At 33.5% G+C, this 21114-nt stretch overlaps 1 protein-coding gene and 1 non-coding gene across 2 annotated transcripts; one reads left to right on the forward strand and one right to left on the reverse strand.

The window, feature by feature from the left end:
* Positions 1-8535: 8535 nt before the first annotated feature.
* LOC149495773 (uncharacterized) lies at positions 8536-12969 on the reverse strand. The gene is made up of 2 exons (XM_089723122.1): positions 9857-12969; positions 8536-9379 (listed from the first exon to the last, which is right to left on the reverse strand). The coding sequence occupies exons 1-2, from the start codon at positions 12924-12926 to the stop codon at positions 8757-8759; spliced, it is 3693 nt and encodes a 1230-aa protein (XP_089579248.1). The 5' UTR covers positions 12927-12969; the 3' UTR covers positions 8536-8756.
* A 289-nt stretch (positions 12970-13258) lies between these two features.
* On the forward strand, positions 13259-13364 carry LOC149495774 (small nucleolar RNA R71). Its single transcript, XR_016321563.1, has one exon. It is a non-coding gene; the product is annotated as a small nucleolar RNA R71 (small nucleolar RNA).
* Positions 13365-21114: the final 7750 nt, after the last annotated feature.

Consider the following 21114-nt stretch of genomic DNA (forward strand, 5'->3'; position numbering starts at 1 on the left):
TTAAGTGAAGGACCGATCTCCTTTGAGGTCTATCCAGATATGACTGTCTCATTAAATGATTTAAATATTTTAGAAAGTATAGTTTTGGAAATTAAAACTCATAATTATAAAATGAAGCAAGGATCAATTCCTATAGCTTTAATTTATAAAATTCATTATAAGGCAATGAATTCAGCTTTTGGTACTAAATATAAATTACAACCTAAAATTGGTGAAACAAGATTTCTTCAAATAGACTTGACTAAAACAAACACAGTAATTCCTAAAACCATACAATGGAAGGATATAACACTTCCAGACGAATGGATTTTAGAGGGGGTTGTACCTCCTCCAGTTATTGATAAAGTAAAACCAAACGTCAATTTGCAAAAAATTGAACAATTTGAAGATGGTAAAGTAACTTTAAAATTTAATCGCAGTCAAAGTATGAGGTATACAGGGTCATCTTCCTCTGTAACTACAGATGAAAATGATAAACCTACTTCATCCATACCTTCTGTTATTTATGCTAAATATAAAGAGACTGAGCCTAAACCAATAATTCAAACATTAGTAAAACCAAGATTTTCTACTTCTGATATTCCAAATTTAAAAATGAAAGGTGTTGATTATAGTAATTCTATACCACAGGCAGTTTATAATCCTGTAGATAATTATGTTAATCAACAATCAAATTTAGTAAATACACCTCCAGAATCACCAACAGCTTCAGCCATAACTGAAAATGTTAGTGAAATCAACAGGGAATTAAATGTACTTAATAAAGACGATATAGAAAAAAGTTTAATAAAAGAAGTATCTAAAATTAAAAATTTACTTAAAATGAAACAGATATTAAAACAATATACTTTTGAAGAATTAAAATATGAATATTTAGATTATAAATTAAATACTCAAACTGAAATTAACTTCTTTGATTGGTATAAATTTATTAAAGAACATTCTTCTAATAAAAGTTTAAATCCAATTACTGTAAGAGATAAAAGACCAGAATGGATAGTAAATGATCAAACAATTAAAAGTGATTTTCCACCTAAAACACTTAGTAAATTAAAACATCAAGATCATGAAATTGTCTGTGCTCCATTTAAAAATATAAGGGAAAATGATACAAATAATAAATTAATTGAACAAAATAATTTTAGTAATGCCAGTTTAATTTGTTTAAATACACAATTAAAACGAATAGAAAATTTATTAGAAGATAAACCAATTGTAAATGAGACTGTAAAAGGTAAAGAAAAGGTAAAAACTCATATGTTTAAACCTTATCAAATTTCTCAATCTAGTAAAAATGAATTTGTAAATACACTAAAAGATCAATTAAGTAAAATCCAAGTTCGTTCTAACACCACCCAACATGTAACCCCAGAAACTCCCCCTTCATCAGGATCAAGAAATATAAACATGATAGAAGAAAACACCAACTCTGATGTTAGTGAACCTGACTCAGAAAATATTAAACAATTTGAAATCAATCCTATAAATCATCATAGAGAACTAGTAAATCGGGCACCAGACCTAGGTATAATTGATAAACCTAATACTATATCTCAATTTAAATATAATGCTTCAACTATTTATGAATGGAACATAGATGGTTTAAGTGAATATAATATATTAAGTATTTTGCAACAAATGACAATGGCTGCAAATGCCTATAAAACTCAATCTATTATTTCAGATAGAGCTATAGCAGAAATCATTATAGCTGGCTTTACAGGCCAATTAAAAGGTTGGTGGGATTATCATCTCACTGATCAACAACATTTAGAAATCTTAAATTCAGTTCAAGTAAATGATGACGGTGAACCTATTTATGATGAAAATGGTGAGGTAATTCAGGATGCAGTTGCAACCTTAATTCTTACTATTTCATTACATTTTATAGGAGATCCATCTCACCTAAAAGATAAAAATGCCGAATTATTAAGTAATCTTAAATGTAGAAATTTAGGTGATTTTCAAAATTATAAAACTACTTTTCTCACTAGATTAATGTTAAGAGAAGATTCCAATCAAAGCTTTTGGAAAGAAAAGTTTTTGGCTGGACTACCTTATTTTTTAGGTGAAAAAGTTAGAAACCATATAAAGCAACAATTTGGGCAACCTATTCCTTATAATAAATTAACATATGGACAGTTAATTAGTATAATCCAAAAGGAAAGTTTACAAATTTGTCAAGACTTAAAACTTCAAAGAAAATTAAAATATGAAATGCAAAAAACTAAAAAAGAATTAGGATCATTTTGTAAGCAATTTGATTATAATTTCATATCAAACCAACGATGTGATGGTCAATGTTCTAAAACAACTAAACCTAAAAAATATTATAGAAATAAATACTCCAAAAAACAATATAGGTCTACACCTAGTCAAGATAAATTCTATAGTAAAAAGAGAACAAAACCTTCTTATAAACACAAAGATAAACGACCTTCTAAATCTACAACTAAAACTTCTTATAAAAATTTGACTTGTTACAATTGTGGAAAAAAAGGGCATACATCTAAATTTTGTAAATTTAATAAAAGATTACATGAATTAAAATTAGAAGATGATGTTTTAAATAAAATTTATGAATTATATATTGATTCTGATTCTTCGGAATCTGAGATTGATGAAAGTGAAAATCAAATTGATGAATTAGGAACTACCACAAGTTTTTCCAGTTCATCAGACAAATCCATAAATATGCTTAGTAAAGATCAAAGTACATTATTACAAGTAGTAAATACAATAGAGGACCAAGAAACTAAAGCAAAACTTCTTAAAAAATTAATTCAAAGCTTTGATAAAGAAAAAGAAGTACCATATATCACTCCTAAAATTCAACCTAATACTTATGATTTAACCACTATTTTAAATAAAAATAAAAGTAAAAAAGAGAATATTGACATATCTACTAAAGAGTTACGCAATGAAATTAAAACTTTAAAAAATGAAGTTCATGAATTAAAACTTCAATTTCAACACAATTCTAAAAAAATAAAATTATTAGAGTCTCAATTAATCTCTAGTTCTTCCTCTGATGACGAACCAGAAACTGATATAAAAGATGAAATAAATGAATTAGATGAAGATGTAGATTGTAATTTTCTAAATTTATTACAAGAAATTACTTCACGTAAATATTTAGTAAAAATAAACATTCAAATAAATGATTTTGTGATAAATGCAATTGCACTTTTTGACACAGGTGCAGATTTAAACTGTATAAAATCTGATATAGTTCCTAAAAGATATTGGTTAAAAACTAGTGAAAGATTAAGTACAGCCAATAAATCTAAACTTGAAATTATAGGAAAGACAGATGCAATAATCATAAATCAAGAATTAGAAATAAACACAGTATTTTTATTATCTCCTCAAATAAATTATATGGTAATTTTAGGTACTCCTTTTATAAATGACAGCGTTTTTTCGCAAGTATACGAAATCGCAACAAGTAATATAGAGTAAGAGAGTATCGTATCCACAGGGATTGTTTATCAAGTACCAAAATTATGTTAACCTATTATTATTTAGACGACGATAAGAGAGATTCACTGTAAGGTAAATAGAATCTTAAAGTAAAAATAGAAGAGATCAAACATAAAATTTAAGTGAAAAGAAATCAGGGGATTAAGCTACTAGGGAATTTGATTTCACTTAATTCTATCCATCTTATTCTATTAGTTCATTAATCAATTTTAATTGTTCAAGTAGGAGAACAACCCTAAAGTCACTAACAAGCTCTCCCGATTTATTGTTAGTTATTCTAATTCAGTTCAATTACCTATCTTTAATAGTGAAATTAAACATAAATCAGATTATTAGGTTTTAAGGTTGTTTTGTGAGTTCACAACTTAATAATTTATTAACTTATGAAAACCTCCCTTGAGTCAAACCATATAGCTTCCGCATCAAGTTGTTATTCTCAAGTAAATTATTATCTTTTTCATATCAATAACCCTTCTCCCGAATGTAGTTATTGAAATACCTCAATCCAGGGGAAAATTTCTGCCTGGAAGCATTAAGCACAATAATAATTTATAACGAGAACAAAGAAAAACAAATCTAATATCATAAATTGGAATCAAATTAAGCTACATCAAATCCCTAGTATAAGAGTTTAGCTGGTCATAGTAATTAAATTAAACTCAATCATGCTTGGCACATTCATCATATTTAAAGACAATAATAAAAGAAAGAAACAAGATGAAGAGTTTTAGAATAAAAACTGTATCACAACTATGTTGATGGCTTCCTTGAATCTTGGCACAATTGTTTGATGCTTGAAATCCTTTAGAGAGAGAACGAATTATGTAAAGAAATTGCCTAAAAACAACGAGATATATATTTTGCTATGAGAAGTTCCTTTCTTTATATAGAGTTCCTGAAGGCAAGTCTGATTCCTTTTAGGAAATAGAATCCTTATTTAATGCAAAATCCTTTATAGGAGATCATGACTGTTTAGACTTTTGATTTCTTCTTGATTAAGACTCCTTTTTCTCCTAGAATAGGTCCAGGTCTTGTTTAGTGTGTTTAGGAAACTCCCTGAAGTCGGCCCATGTGAGAAAAGGCTTGATTTGCATATTAAATTTACGCTGGTTCCGCCTGTGCAGCACGGGCGTGCTTCCTGGCACGGGCTGGGTGTGCTTTAGTCTGGAAGTCTGGCTAGTGAAGCACGGGGCGTGCTAGGCAGCACGGGCTAGCGAAGCATTGAGGCACGGGCGTGCCACTTAGCACGGCAAGGGCGTGCTTTTCTCTGGAAGTCTGCCTAGAGTTGTCACGGGCGTGCTATGCTTGACACGCCCTGGTCCCATTATAGCACGGTCGTGCCTTTTGGCACACCCTGGCCGTGCTTTCTTCTGTCTCTTCTTTGGTTTCCTTGGCTTCTAGCACGGTTGTGCTTTTTAACACGGCCTGGGCGTGCTAAAGGCTAAGTGCCTTGTATTATAAAGTTCTTTTCTGTGCCAAATTTCTGCAATTTTCTCTTAGATCAAGCGGATTAAAGATCAAGGAAGCTTTTGAATATAATTATACTAAAAGTGATTTAAAATCAAATTAAAGCAATAAAAACTTACTAGAATTCAAATAAAAACTATATTAAAACACTATAGAATTAACATCTATCAAAATTCCCCAAACTTAAACCATTGCTTGTCCTCAAGCAACAAAACTAAAAGAAAATAATTTGACGACACTGGCTTACCATGGCTGGAGCTGATCTCAATAAACTTTTCATGATATCATGATTAGTAAATAAGTGGATAAACTCAATTGTTCTCCATGCTATTCATACTTAAGCTTGATTTTTATTTTTTTGAATAAAGCACATTCATTGAGTAAAATATAAGTTTAGAGAGATTATCAACACTAATACTTATTCAAATTATGATAAACAGGACATGAGTTATCTAAAGCATTTAAAAATAAGATAATTGATAAAAGTGGCATTCCCATATGCAGAATTAGTCATCCTTTCTCCACGATTTAAATGCATACGATTAAAAGATCAGAAGGTCTTTATTTTGGGTTGTAATGGGGCTTTCTTGGTGTAAATTTTGCTTAATCAAAGAAAGGGATGAAATGTGGTCAAAGAGTACAAAAGAATGTATAACATTCTAGATTCTATTTTAATTAAACTTTTTCTAGTTCTAGGGAGTGTTTTGTTTTGAAATTTTCTTACTAGCTAGAGGCATTTTGGACAAGGTCTTTTCTTAATATTTTTGCACTTTTCTTCCTTGCCTTTTCTATTTTTCTTGAATTCTTTTGATTGCTTTTCATGTGCCTCTTTCTTGATTCTTTCTTCTTTTCTTTATTTGCTAGTTTTAATTGATGAATTCTCCCTCTTTTGTTGCTACATTCTAATTAACAATCGAATCTTTCAATCATACAATCCTTTGCACTTAGGGTAGGAATTTTGAATTTGGCTTTAATGGCTTGGTTTATTGAGGGTGAAGAAGAAAATTTTACGGTTTTAAGGCTTCAAGTTGGTTTCAAGAGTCATATTTTTAATTTAGGTGGTCTAGGCTTAAATATAGGTTTCAACAAAAACTGCCTAAATCATCTCTTTCAAAAAGTAAACATTTAAATTTTTCACCTCGAAGGGATTTCTAAGTTTTGTTCTAGGAATGCCAAGATTTAAATAACTTAGAGTAAAACACACTTATACATCATCACTCTCATAAAAATCAGTGTTTAAAAATCTAGAAACAAATAGTTTAGATCAATGAACATGTTTAAATCAAACTTTCAAATTCAAAACTTAAAATATGCTAGATTTGAGAAACAATTATGTTTAATACTTATTACTAGACACAAGAACCGTCAAGCTTGCTTGTAGTCATTCCAACCATGTTAAAAAAAAAAAAAAAAAAAAAAAAAAAAAAAAAAAAACAAAAATTTAGATTTTTGGCTAAAATTCCCTTCCCCCAATTTAATCAATCACATTGTCCCCAATGTGTATAAATTCCCCAAACTTATTGCATTGCTTAGAAAGAAAGCATCAAGAGAGAAGCAGAAAACTTACCAACATTGTATTGAACAATACAATAGAAAGGTTATGGAATGTGTCTTAGCTAAAGGAGCAACTAAACATTAAAAAATTACTAAGAAGTTATAAAATTCCACATAACAAACAACAAGCAAACAAGTTAAAATGAAAGTAACTAAAACAATGTATTAGAACAAAAGAAACATAAACATAGACCAAACAAAATGAAAAATGAGAAATCCGTCAATTATCTGGTGGTGGGGGTGGCTGCAGAAGCTGGAGGATGGTCTGGATTTGTCCTTGCATGGTGTCCATTCTAGAGTCAAGACTGCCATTCATGATCTCAATGGACTGGAAACGGTCTGTGATCATTGTTTCCATTCCGTTAAGGCGCGTGTCAAAGAGGTCCATTCGAGACATCATCCTTGCAAGGACTTCATCATTTGACATGTTGGAGGTGCCTTGAAACGATGGACCAGCACCGGATGTACCTGCACCAAAAGAAGAGGCAAAAGGTGGAGGGATATCCTCCTCCATGTCAGCACTGCCTGCGGCCTCGGCTCCTTCATCATCAGAATCATGCTCTGGAACACCTACTACTCGATATGCATCCCCAACTTTTTCAATCAACTTCATATGAATCATAACATCTACATCTAACCTGGTACCACGCCCCCCTCCTACACTATCATAAATTGGCCTAGCCGGGTTCCAAACCTGTAGATAGCTAGCAATTCGGGTCACAAAACACCCCATCATTATAGCTCCTTTGTCGGCTCGAGCCACTTTTGCAAATCTCTGGCATAGCCAATACCCAACATTCAACAAGACCCCATTTTCAATCGCCCATAGAAAATATAGCTCATTTAAACCTAACACCCCATCACTTTCACTCCTTCCAAAAATAGTATTTGACAGAAATTTATGAATATACCGCAAGGAAGGTTTTTTCAATTTGGACGCCTTCGAATATCTAGGATTATAATTCACTTCACCTGTAAAATTTTGCCAAGTATTGCGTGCACTAAAATCACTAGATATTTGAATTTGACTATTTTCTGTGGGGAATCCGAAAATTTGGCTAATTTCATTCACAGACAGTTCAAAATCCTGACTAAGAAGCCTAAAACGAATTTTGCTTGGTGGAGATGTTGGCAAAAACCGGATAAAAGAAGAATAAGAACTTAAAAATTCCAGAGTTAATGGAGCATAAACTAAATCCTTCATTTCAAGAAACTGTCCCCACCCTATTCGCCTAAGAGGTTCTAACACAATATCTCTAAGACCCACTTGTGTTAAAGCAGTCTCATCAATAAATCTATTCGGTAAAATAGGCCGAAGAGACAATTTTGTGTACCTTTCTTGTTGATCTGATGAGGCAAAGTCGAATGGAAGTGCAGGAGGTGAAGGAGGTTGAGGAGCCGTGGTGGATCGCGCAGTTGGGCGTTTTCGAGCGGCAACTGAGGATGCGGGTCTGCTACGTTTGTATCTAGGAGGCATGGTTGGAGATGATTATGTGAAAATTTGGTGTGGAGGGTGTTTGATTTGAGAAAGAAAGGAGAAGAAGAGAGAAAATTTGAGAGAAGAGAGGTGACGGCTAGGGCGTGCGAGATGGGAAGTGGGGCGGTTAGAGGCGTGCTCTTTAAATAGGGGCGCCAATAAATGAGGGTGTCTGATCGTGGCACGGTCGTGCTGATAAGCACGGCCTGGGCGTGCTCTCTTCTGACCTGCAAGTGAAAGAAAGGGCGTACCTGGCACGGGCGTGCTGATGGGCACGCCCTGGGCGTGCTCTTCCCTGCCTCTTGAATTGAAAATTGCCTGTGGATAGCACGGGTGTGCTATCTGACACGCCCTGGGCGTGCTTGTCTCTGACTCTCAAGTGTCTTTTCCCTTCTTCAGTAGCACGGGCGTGCCTTTTAGCACGGTTAGGGCGTGCTCTTCTCTGACTCTCAAGTATCATCACCTTGAAAAACCGCACGGGCGTGCTGCTGGGCATGCTTGGCCGTGCAGGATCCTCACCCCATGGCACGGGCGTGCTTCCTAGCACGGCTAGGGCGTGCGCTTTTCTGGATTTCCACTTTTTCCTAAAAACTCTAACTAAAACAAAACAACAATTATGGAGAAAATTTGGGGGTTTTTGCAAATAAAACATAAATCAAAACGCATGAATGGAATCAAACATAAAGCAAAACACATAACAAAAATTAGATGGGTTGTCTCCCACAAGCACTTTTGTTTAACGTCGTTAAGTTCGACGCACTTATCCTAGTTTAGGCTAAGCAAGACCGATCGCACTCTTGATGGGTTCGAAGTTGTCATTATGATAGCTTCTCAGACGTTGAGCATTCACTTTGAAACTTCGATTTGTCTTACCATCCACTATTTCAATTGCACCGTGAGGAAAGATTTCCTTTATTGTGAATGGTCCAGACCATCTAGAGCGTAACTTACCAGGGAATAAACGGAGCCTAGAGTTATAGAGCAATACCTGCTGGCCTACCTTCAGATCCCTCATGATAATGCGCTTATCGTGCCATTGTTTGGTGCGATCTTTGTATATTTTGGCACTTTCATAAGCATGGAGGCGCATTTCATCCATCATGTTTAATTGTAACAGTCGCTTTTGACCAACTTCCTTTGTATTGAAGTTAAGAAATTGAATGGCCCAAAACGCCTTATGTTCTAACTCTACAGGAAGATGACAAGCCTTACCATACACCATGCGATATGGAGACATACCTATAGGTGTTTTGAATGCCGTTCTGTAGGCCCATAGAGCATCGTCTAGCTTTTTGGACCAATCCTTTCGTGATTGTCCAACAGTGGTTTCGAGGATCTTCTTGATTTCCCTGTTAGTTACTTCTACTTGTCCACTTGTTTGAGGATGATATGGAGTACCTACACGATGAGTGACACCATATTTTGCAAGAAGGGAATCTAAATACTTATTACAAAAATGCTTACCTCCGTCCGTGATTATTGCCCTAGGAGTACCATGCCTTGTAAAAATGTTTTTCTTGATGAAGCTCATTACACTTTTGGCATCGTTATTTGGAAGAGCAACAGCCTCTGCCCATTTTGACACATAATCCACCGCCACTAGAATGTATTGGTTTGAATATGATGGCGGAAATGGTCCCATGAAGTCCAGACCCCATACGTCGAAGATTTCGACTTCAAGGATGCTATTTAGGGGCATCTCATGTCTCTTCGAAATGTTACCTAACCTTTGACAACGATCACAAAGACGAACATAGTTATAAGCATCTTTAAAGAGATTAGGCCAATACAAACCACTTTCTAGTATACGCGCAGCTGTCTTGCTTGCTCCAAAGTGGCCTCCGCATTCCATGGAATGGCAAAATTTAAGGGCACTTTCTATTTCAGTCTCTGGTATACATCTCCTGAATAGTTGATCACTGCAATACTTGAACAAAAATGGCTCCTCCCAATAGTAGAAATTGATATCATGAAAAAATTTCTTTCTCTGTTGGTAAGAAAAATTGGGAGGAGAAATTTTGCAAACAAGATAATTAACTATGTCAGCGTACCAGGGGGTTTGAGCATTTGCTACTAGAAGAAGTTGCTCATGAGGAAAGCTTTCATTGATTTGTAGCTCGCTTGTATCTTCTTCCCCCAATTCAAGCCTGGAAAGATGGTCAGCAACGAGGTTCTCGGTCCCCTTTTTGTCGCGAATTTCTAGGTCAAATTCTTGCAATAAAAGTACCCAACGAATGAGTCTCGGTTTTGCATCTTTCTTTTCCAGCAAGTATTTGATGGCGGAGTGATCTGTGTAGACTATTGTTTTAGCTCCAATTAGATATGCCCTGAATTTGTCAAAAGCAAAAACAATAGCCAATAATTCTTTTTCCGTAGTTGCATAGTTTAATTGCGCATCATTCAATGTGCGACTTGCATAATAAATAACATGCAACTTCTTGTCTTTTCTTTGTCCAAGAACGGCTCCTACAGCATGATCACTAGCATCACACATAAGCTCAAAAGGTAAAGTCCAATCTGGTGTAGTGATGATCGGGGCTGAGATTAATTCCTTCTTCAACCTGTTAAAAGCATCTAAACATTCTTTGTCAAAATCAAATGGAACATCTTTAACTAACAAATTGCAAAGAGGTTTAGTGATTTTGGAGAAGTCTTTTATGAACCTCCTGTAAAACCCTGCATGCCCAAGAAAACTTCTTATACCTTTTACTGTGTTAGGAGGAGGTAGTTTCTCAATTACCTCAATTTTTGCCTTGTCTACTTCAATTCCTTTTTGAGAGATTTTATGCCCTAAGACAATACCTTCACTCACCATGAAGTGACATTTTTCCCAATTTAACACAAGGTTAGTGTCTTCACATCGTTGCATTACTAGAGATAAATTATGAAGACATGCATCGAAGGAAGAACCAAACACAGAAAAGTCATCCATGAATATTTCAATAAACTTTTCCACCATATCAGAAAAGATGGACATCATGCACCTTTGAAAGGTTGCAGGGGCATTGCATAGCCCAAAAGGCATTCTCCTGTAGGCAAAAGTGCCATAAGGACAGGTGAATGTGGTTTTCTCTTGGTCTTCAGGAGCTATAGGTATTTGGAAGTACCCTGAGTAGCCATCTAAGAAACAATAGAAAGGATAGCCAGCAAGTCTCTCAAGCATTTGATCAATAAAGGGAAGGGGAAAATGGTCTTTTCGTGTTGCTTTATTTAGTTTTCTATAATCTATGCACACACGCCAACCTGTGACTGTTCTTGTGGGAATGAGTTCATTGTTTTCATTAGAGATAACAGTCATACCTCCCTTCTTTGGAACAACTTGGACAGGACTTACCCAATTACTGTCTGAAATCGGATAAATGATACCGGCATCTAGGAGTTTGATGATTTCAGCCTTGACTACCTCCTTCATATTTGGGTTCAGCCGCCTTTGATGCTCGATTGAAGGTTTGTAGTCTTCTTCCATCAAGATTTTATGCATGCACACACTTGGGCTTATTCCTTGTAGATCCAAGATAGACCACCCTAAAGCTTTCTTGTGCCTTTGTAGAACCTGTAACAACCTTTCCTCTTGATCAAGCGTTAGGTGAGAAGAAATAATAACAGGAAAAGAATGGTTCTCTCCTAAGAATGCATGTTTTAAATGAGGTGGAAGTTGTTTCAGTTCATGCTTAGGAAGTTCCTTTTCTTTTTCATTCAAGATGCTTGATTCGTTAGTGTTATTTTCAACATGCAAAGTGGTTTCCACACATTCATCAACAACATCAATTCTAAAACAATCTTCATAGTCCATAGGAAGTTTACAAGATTTAAGTACATCAAAGACAATCTCTTCCTGTCCAACTCTTAAGGTCAACTTACCCTCATAAACATCAATTAATGCTCTTGCAGTTGCAAGAAAAGGTCGTCCCAGGATTAGAGATCCTTCCCTGTCTTCATCAATGTCAAGAATTACAAAATCAACAGGAAAGATGAATGTACCTACCTTTACAAGCACGTCTTCTACAATCCCTCTAGGATATTTAATTGACCGATCTGCTAGTTGCAAAGACATCCTTGTTGGCTTGAGTTCTCCCATACCTAGCATCTTAAAAACTTCATAGGACATAAGATTAATGCTAGCACCTAAATCTGCCAAAGCTTTTTCAAAGTCAAGATTACCAATGTTACAAGGGATAGAAAAACTTCCTGGGTCTTTTAACTTTGGAGGCAATTTGTTTTGGATAATCGCACTGCACTCCTCGGTTAACATTACCGTTTCTTGATCATCAATTTTTCGTTTCTTGCGTAGGATATCTTTTAGGAATTTAGCATAGCTAGGCATTTGAGCAAGAGCTTCAGCAAAAGGAATATTGATTTGAAGCTTCTTAAATACATCTAGGAATTTGAGGAAGCTCTTGTCCTCTTGTGCTTTCTTTAATCTTTGTGGGAAGGGTACAGGGGGAACATATGGTTTTACCTTTTCTTTTTCCTCCAAGTCAATGATAGGTTCCCTTGTTTGTTCTTTTTCTTCTTTTTCTTTCCTTGGTGGTTCATCTAACTGTTTGCCGCTCCTCAAGGTAATAGCTTGCACTTGTTCCTTTGGATTCTTTTCAGTATTGCTAGGTAACGTACCTTGGGGTCGAGATGTCATCATGTTTGCAAACTGTCCCAATTGGATCTCCAAATTTCTTATTGCGGCCTGCTGGATTTTGTGGTTCTCTCTAGTTTCATTCATAAACTCCATGTGCGATTTGGAAAGAGCAGTGAGGAGGTCGTCATGAGATTTCTTTTCCGGAGGATGGAAACCAGGTGGTGCATTCAAGGCATTGTTAGGATTACCATAAGATAGATTAGGATGATTCCTGAATCTGTTATCATATGAATTTGAATAAGGGTAATTCTTTCTTCCTTGATTCATCACATAGTTCACTTGCTCTAAAGTTTGTGGATTTAAAGAGTCCATAATGCATTCTCCAATACCATGTTGTCCATTGCACCTATCACAAACTTGCATAACAGAATTTACAGGATTAGTGGTTAACATGTCCAATTTCCTTACCATGTTATCTACCTTGGCATTAAGTGCTGTAATAGCGTCTATTTCATAGACTCCTGCAGTTCTTCTCCTTTCGGTATTGTTTTGGTAATGGCTATTGCTTGCCATTTCCTCTATCAACTCATATGCTTCATCAATTCCTTTCTTTTCAAAAGATCCACCTGCAGCTGCATCTAAGGTAATTTTTATGTTAGGAGATAATGCATTATAGAAAGTTTGTACCTGTAACCACTTGGGCAAACTGTGATGTGGGCACTTTCTTAACAAGTCTTTGAATCTTTCCCAAGCTTCATACAAGCTCTCTTGATCATGATGAGCAAATGTCATTATCTCATTGCGCAACTTGGTGGTTTTTGAGGATGGAAAGAATTTAGCTAGGAATTTTTGAGCTAATTCATCCCATGTTGTGAAACTTCCAGCGGGACACGATTGTAACCAAGATCTCGCTTTATCCCTAAGAGTGAATGGGAAAAGTCTTAATTTGATTGCATCTTCAGAAACACCGTTTTGCTTGAATGTGTCACAAATTTCCAAAAAATTGGTGATGTGAGCATTAGGATCTTCACTAGGTAGACCCCCATATTGGATCGAGGTAGAGAGCATTTGGATAATTGCTGGTTTAATCTCAAAGTTGTTAGCTTCTACCCTGGGTCTAGTAATACTTGAGGTTGTCCCATTCAGATTAGGTGTTGTATAATCTCTCAAGGTACGGACCGGCTGTTGAAGTGGTGGTCCAACTATGTTTTCATTTATGTTTTCGTTTTCGTTGGCCATGTTTGCTTCTTGTTCGGGTTTTATTTCACGTGTTTTTCTTGCAGCGTTGTGCCTACGACAAGTTCGCTCAATCTCTGGATCAAAGACTAAAGGTTCAGTCCTTTTCGATCTTCTTTGCATAAAACACCTGGAATGATTCTTAGAAGAAAATTAAATAAAAATAAAAAAAAAAGTGTCTAAATTAACAATAGGGTAATTCGTATTGATATTGATATGCCAATTCCCCGGCAACGGCGCCAAAAACTTGACAGCGTTTTTTCGCAAGTATACGAAATCGCAACAAGTAATATAGAGTAAGAGAGTATCGTATCCACAGGGATTGTTTATCAAGTACCAAAATTATGTTAACCTATTATTATTTAGACGACGATAAGAGAGATTCACTGTAAGGTAAATAGAATCTTAAAGTAAAAATAGAAGAGATCAAACATAAAATTTAAGTGAAAAGAAATCAGGGGATTAAGCTACTAGGGAATTTGATTTCACTTAATTCTATCCATCTTATTCTATTAGTTCATTAATCAATTTTAATTGTTCAAGTAGGAGAACAACCCTAAAGTCACTAACAAGCTCTCCCGATTTATTGTTAGTTATTCTAATTCAGTTCAATTACCTATCTTTAATAGTGAAATTAAACATAAATCAGATTATTAGGTTTTAAGGTTGTTTTGTGAGTTCACAACTTAATAATTTATTAACTTATGAAAACCTCCCTTGAGTCAAACCATATAGCTTCCGCATCAAGTTGTTATTCTCAAGTAAATTATTATCTTTTTCATATCAATAACCCTTCTCCCGAATGTAGTTATTGAAATACCTCAATCCAGGGGAAAATTTCTGCCTGGAAGCATTAAGCACAATAATAATTTATAACGAGAACAAAGAAAAACAAATCTAATATCATAAATTGGAATCAAATTAAGCTACATCAAATCCCTAGTATAAGAGTTTAGCTGGTCATAGTAATTAAATTAAACTCAATCATGCTTGGCACATTCATCATATTTAAAGACAATAATAAAAGAAAGAAACAAGATGAAGAGTTTTAGAATAAAAACTGTATCACAACTATGTTGATGGCTTCCTTGAATCTTGGCACAATTGCTTGATGCTTGAAATCCTTTAGAGAGAGAACGAATTATGTAAAGAAATTGCCTAAAAACAACGAGATATATATTTTGCTATGAGAAGTTCCTTTCTTTATATAGAGTTCCTGAAGGCAAGTCTGATTCCTTTTAGGAAATAGAATCCTTATTTAATGCAAAATCCTTTATAGGAGATCATGACTGTTTAGACTTTTGATTTCTTCTTGATTAAGACTCCTTTTTCTCCTAGAATAGGTCCAGGTCTTGTTTAGTGTGTTTAGGAAACTCCCTGAAGTCGGCCCATGTGAGAAAAGGCTTGATTTGCATATTAAATTTACGCTGGTTCCGCCTGTGCAGCACGGGCGTGCTTCCTGGCACGGGCTGGGTGTGCTTTAGTCTGGAAGTCTGGCTAGTGAAGCACGGGGCGTGCTAGGCAGCACGGGCTAGCGAAGCATTGAGGCACGGGCGTGCCACTTAGCACGGCAAGGGCGTGCTTTTCTCTGGAAGTCTGCCTAGAGTTGTCACGGGCGTGCTATGCTTGACACGCCCTGGTCCCATTATAGCACGGTCGTGCCTTTTGGCACACCCTGGCCGTGCTTTCTTCTGTCTCTTCTTTGGTTTCCTTGGCTTCTAGCACGGTTGTGCTTTTTAACACGGCCTGGGCGTGCTAAAGGCTAAGTGCCTTGTATTATAAAGTTCTTTTCTGTGCCAAATTTCTGCAATTTTCTCTTAGATCAAGCGGATTAAAGATCAAGGAAGCTTTTGAATATAATTATACTAAAAGTGATTTAAAATCAAATTAAAGCAATAAAAACTTACTAGAATTCAAATAAAAACTATATTAAAACACTATAGAATTAACATCTATCAATAAACCTAATAACACCATACTCAGTAAAAGAAGATTGTATTAAATTCAAAATAAGAAATAGTAGAGCGAGATTAGAATTTACAGAAAAACCTAAAACAAAACAATTAAATTTGTTAAAAGCTCATTCAGTTAAAATATTAGAAATCAATTCTTTAATAAAATCAAAAGTAGAAAATATAAAAGATTTAAATAACAATATCCATTTAAATAGAATTCAAACTCAATTAGGCACAGATCTTGTTAAACATAAAATTCAAAATCTCCAAACATTAATGGAAAAAGAACTATGTGCTGATCATCCAAGTGCATTTTGGGATCGTAAACAACACATGGTAGATTTACCATATGAAAAAGATTTTGATGAAAAAACTATTAAAACTAAAGCTCGACCAATTCAGATGAATCCTGAATTAATTGAGCATTGTAAAATAGAAATTCAAGATTTAATAAATAAAAAATTAATTTGTAAATCTAGAAGTCCTTGGTCATGTGCAGCTTTTTATGTCAATAAAAATGCTGAAATTGAACGAGGTGTTCCAAGACTAGTAATAAATTATAAACCATTAAATACAGCTTTAAAATGGATCAGATATCCAATTCCTAATAAAAAAGACCTATTAAAGAAATTATACAATGCAAATATTTTTAGTAAATTTGATATGAAATCTGGTTATTGGCAGATTCAAATTGATCCTAAAGACAGATATAAAACAGCATTCACAGTTCCATTTGGTCAATATGAATGGAATGTAATGCCTTTTGGATTAAAAAAGCTCCTTCTGAATTTCAGAGGATCATGAATGACATATTTAATCCCTATAGTAAATTTTGTATAGTATACATTGATGATGTGTTAATATTTAGTCAAACTATTGATGATCATTTTAAACACTTAAAAACTTTTTGTATGGTAATTAGGCAAAATGGTTTAGCACTTAGTAAAACAAAGATGGATCTATTCAAAACTAAAACTAGATTTTTAGGCCATTATATTGAACAAGGTAAGATTCAACCTATAGAAAGAGCACTTGTTTTTGGTGAAAAATTTCCTGATGAAATTACTAATAAACCTCAATTACAACGTTTTCTTGGTTGTTTAAATTATGTAATTGATTTTTATCCCAATTTAAATTGCATGATAAAACCATTACATAATAGACTTTGTAAAAATGCTAGTCCTTGGACAACTCAGCATACTCAATTAATAAAAAAGCTAAAATCATTGGTAAAAGAAATTCCTTACTTATATATTCCTGATCCTAATGCTTTTAAAATTGTTGAAACTGATGCTTCTAATATTGGTTATGGAGGCATTTTAAAACAAAAAGTAAATGGTAAAGAAAGGATAATCCAATATACTTCAGGTCATTGGACTCCAACTCAATTAAATTATTCTACTATTAAAAAAGAAATTTTAAGTATTGTTATTTGCATAAATAAATTTCAATCTGATCTTTTAAATCAAAAATTTTTACTTCGTATTGATTGTAAATCTGCAAAAGATGTTCTGCAGAAAGATGTCCAAAACCTTGCCTCTAAACAAATTTTTGCTCGATGGCAAGCACTTTTAAGTATTTTTGAATTTGACATAAATATATTAAAGGCAATGATAATAATATTCCAGACTTTCTAACTAGAGAATTCTTACAGAACCATGGGAAGAAAGAAAGATAAAGGGAAAGAAATTAAACAAGATTCCGGCTCCCCAACTAAAGCTCTTTCTGAGCACTCTGAAGACCTTAAAACCTTAAACACTAAAACCACTCCTCCTAAAGATCTTAAAAAATGGATTGAAGAACTTTCTCAATCTCCCGAAGTAATTAAAGCCCTGCAGGGTATGGCATCCTCTTCCACAGAGGACCCAGGTATGTCTTCTAAATCTAAAGCGATCGTATCCGCTCATGATACGGCTACTCTGTCTCAAACGGTAGACAGTAAAGAGTTATCAAATCCGTTGATGGCTGTGGATTTGCCAAAAATCCAATATAAATCTACTGGTACTATACATAAATGGTTTGATAAAAATTTATTTGATTTTGAAATCGAAGTTGAGGATGGATATAATCATACCAATCCTTGGCAAATTATAAAAAACTATTATCCTGAGAATTGGTTTTTTATGCCTACAAACTTATCAAAACCTCAGGCTTATTATAATAATATATTATTAGATACTGATTCAGTAAACATCAAACATACTTTTGATAAAAATGGAATAATTTCTTATTCTTCTATAAAAATAAAACGCGTCATCCATCCTAAGGATTGGCCCGTATCTTCTTTAGTAACACCAGTAAAATTTAAAAGATTACATAAATATAATATGAGTTATAATTATTTTGATTATAAAAAAGCGTGGGATACGATATTTTGTCTTCAAAATCCCACCACTACTCATTCATGGTTAATATATTTTGATCAAAATATACGCACTGATTTAAAAATCCCAAATTGGTTTAAACGATGGTGGCAATTTAAGGGAATTTCAGAAGAAATCATTCCTCATGATATCCTTTATTTGTATCAATTCTTTAAAACCAATTATAAACCCAAACCTGAAGAAGTTCATATTCCTTCCTTGATGTATTATTGTATGACCTTCTTCACTCCATGGGTATATCAATGGTATTTTGATTATCAGTATGTTCCAGGAAGTCAAATTCCCATGATAATAAAAAGACATAAAATAAAATGGTGGGGATCATTCAAGAATTCCACCACTGAACATAAAATTAGCCAATGGATCCGCAATAAATTATCCAGCCCATCTAAACCAGCTTTAACCTATGCCCATACATTAGCTATTCAGGATAACCCCCAGTTTGGTATCCAAAAAGCCCAATGTCAGGCCCGGTTAGCTGCAGCCAAAACACCAGAAGAATATAGATTGATCTGTCAAGAGATGTCTGAACAACTTTCAACCATTTCAAATCAGCCCATAAAACCATCCACCAGTAAAGCCCAAAGTACATCCTCCAGTAAATCTTCAAACACTACACACCATAAAAGCAAGGGTAAAATCGTTTTACCATCATCCTCATCATCTAGTTCATCTAGTGACGAAAGTGATGACAGCGAAATCATAAAAATCCGAAGCAAAGCAAGTCAAAAGCAAAAAGATAAAGGCAAGAAAGGCAAAGCTAAAGGAAAAAGAAAAGAAAAAATAAAAAGAAAAGCAAAGAAAAAGGACACGTTAACTTCTTCCTCCTCATCATGTTCCGACACATTGTAAAAGAGGCATTTGCAACAGTAAAAGTTAAGTCACCAAGTCATTTTCAAATAGTAAAAGCCAAGGCATCTCCAACAGCAAAGGCCAAGGCATCTCCAACAGTAAAGGCCAAGGCATCTCCAACAGTAAAGGCCAAGGCATCTTCATCTACCAGTGGCAGACAAGGAACTATTCATTAATAGTAAAGATTCGCCAATTTTCCTATTAAAAAGGGAGCCTCTCCCCTTGTGAAGGCATAAGTTTTAGTCTTTAAGTTATTAGCTAGAATCCCTCTCTCCTTCGGTGCTCCTAGTTCGAGTTGTAAGAGTTCAAGTGGAGAAAGTATAAATCTAAAACTATTGTAAGTTTTAAATCTTGTATTTATATTTTGTAAGTAAATAAAGTTTGTATTTTATTTTAAACTGCTACGAATATAAGTCCGTGTTTACGGCACCTTTCTCTTCTCCCTCCACACTCTGACTTAATTCTGGGGATCCCAGGTTAAGGTTGCAGGAACCCTAAACCTTAATTAAAATAAATTAATTAAAATTGGTTGAATTGATTGACAAAATTTATTTGGTAAATTGATTTTGTTTGTGATAAGTATGCTCTGTGGATGCAGCTTAGTCTGATCTTCCACATCAGAAAAATTGTTTAAATTGTATGTTGATTTTATATTTAATGAATTATATAAGTATTCATATAAACCCAATTAATCATAGTATTTTAGTTCACAGTTATGATTTATCTTTAAATATTTGTATCTGTATTTATTTAAATCCTAGTAATAATCTTAGTGCTATACATATATATAATTTTATTTAAAATCAAATCTTAAAAGTCTTTATATTTGGTTTTGTTTTCAAAGTCATAAGTCATTGTTTTTATAAGTCTTTAGTCTTTGTTAGGGTCTTTTGTTTTGTTTTGCTTTGTAACGTGTTTTTGTTTTAAATTCAAAGTCTTTAGTCTTGTAAGTCTTAAGTCAATTTTGTTAAAGTCTTTTAGTTGTTTAGTCTTTAATTCTTATTGTATTTAATTATAAAAACGATCCAAGTCTTTTGTTGGTATATATATATATATATAATAAAGCTTTTTTTCATTTCCTCTTTAGATCCTTTTGTTATGATTTTGGCTATAAGAATTCTTAAAATTTTTTTACATTTATATATTTTTTGGACGATATATATATTCTAAAACGCTCAAGGATATTAAAATTTAAATTTCTGATATTAGATACGAAGATTACTTTTAACAATTTTTAAATGGATTATATTTTATATACAATTGAAACTGCTTTTTTTAATCTTATCTATTTTTAAAAGGTTATATATAATTAAAAATGTCTATTTTTTAAAAGTATTTATTTGAAATTAATAGATGTATATAAATAATACTTACTTTCATTCTTCTTTTTTTTTTTTTTTTTTAAAACTCATCTTATCTATATATCAACGACTTATTAAAATTTTTCTTTTATTTTTCTGTATATTTGATAGATATGTGTAGATAATTAGTACTTTAATCTTCTTTTCTTTAAAAAAAAGATTATCTATAGTTATAACAATATCTAAGTGTCTATCTATATTTTATATCAATCTACATATATCTATATATTTGTATCAAGCTAAAAGCATACATAAAGTATTTTATAACTACATTATTTCATTATTTATTCAACTTTTTTTTTAAAAATAAAATAAAATGGTATACACGTTGCTGCATCAATTTGAGCTCTACAAAAAATGATCGTGCAATAATAGTCTTGGATATGATTTTGATGATGAGAAAGTATATGAAGCTTTCAAAAATTTGAAATTAATTTAATAATTTTGGTTTGCTTTTTTTTGAGTTTTCAATTTGATTTTATTATATTTAATTGTAAAATAAATATAATTTATGGTACAATATACCAAAGAATCAATTTAAAATATATATTGGATAAGGGGTTGAAATTTGCAAAAAGAAGTTATTCAAGAGATTAACAATTAAAAACATTGGTCGCAATGTGCTCAAACAAATGGTTATTGTTTCATATCTTCTACTGATAAATTTAATTTGTATAATATTTATAAGTGTGTATACTCTCATTGTGTGGTAAGATAGGTTGCTCAAAATCCATTTGAATATAATTAAACTTTGAATTATTTATAAGACGTG

Source organism: Jatropha curcas, chromosome 6 (assembly GCF_041381405.1).
Source record: "Jatropha curcas cultivar XTBG-Jc1 chromosome 6, XTBG_Jcur_1.0, whole genome shotgun sequence".
Taxonomy (NCBI): Eukaryota; Viridiplantae; Streptophyta; class Magnoliopsida; order Malpighiales; family Euphorbiaceae; genus Jatropha; species Jatropha curcas.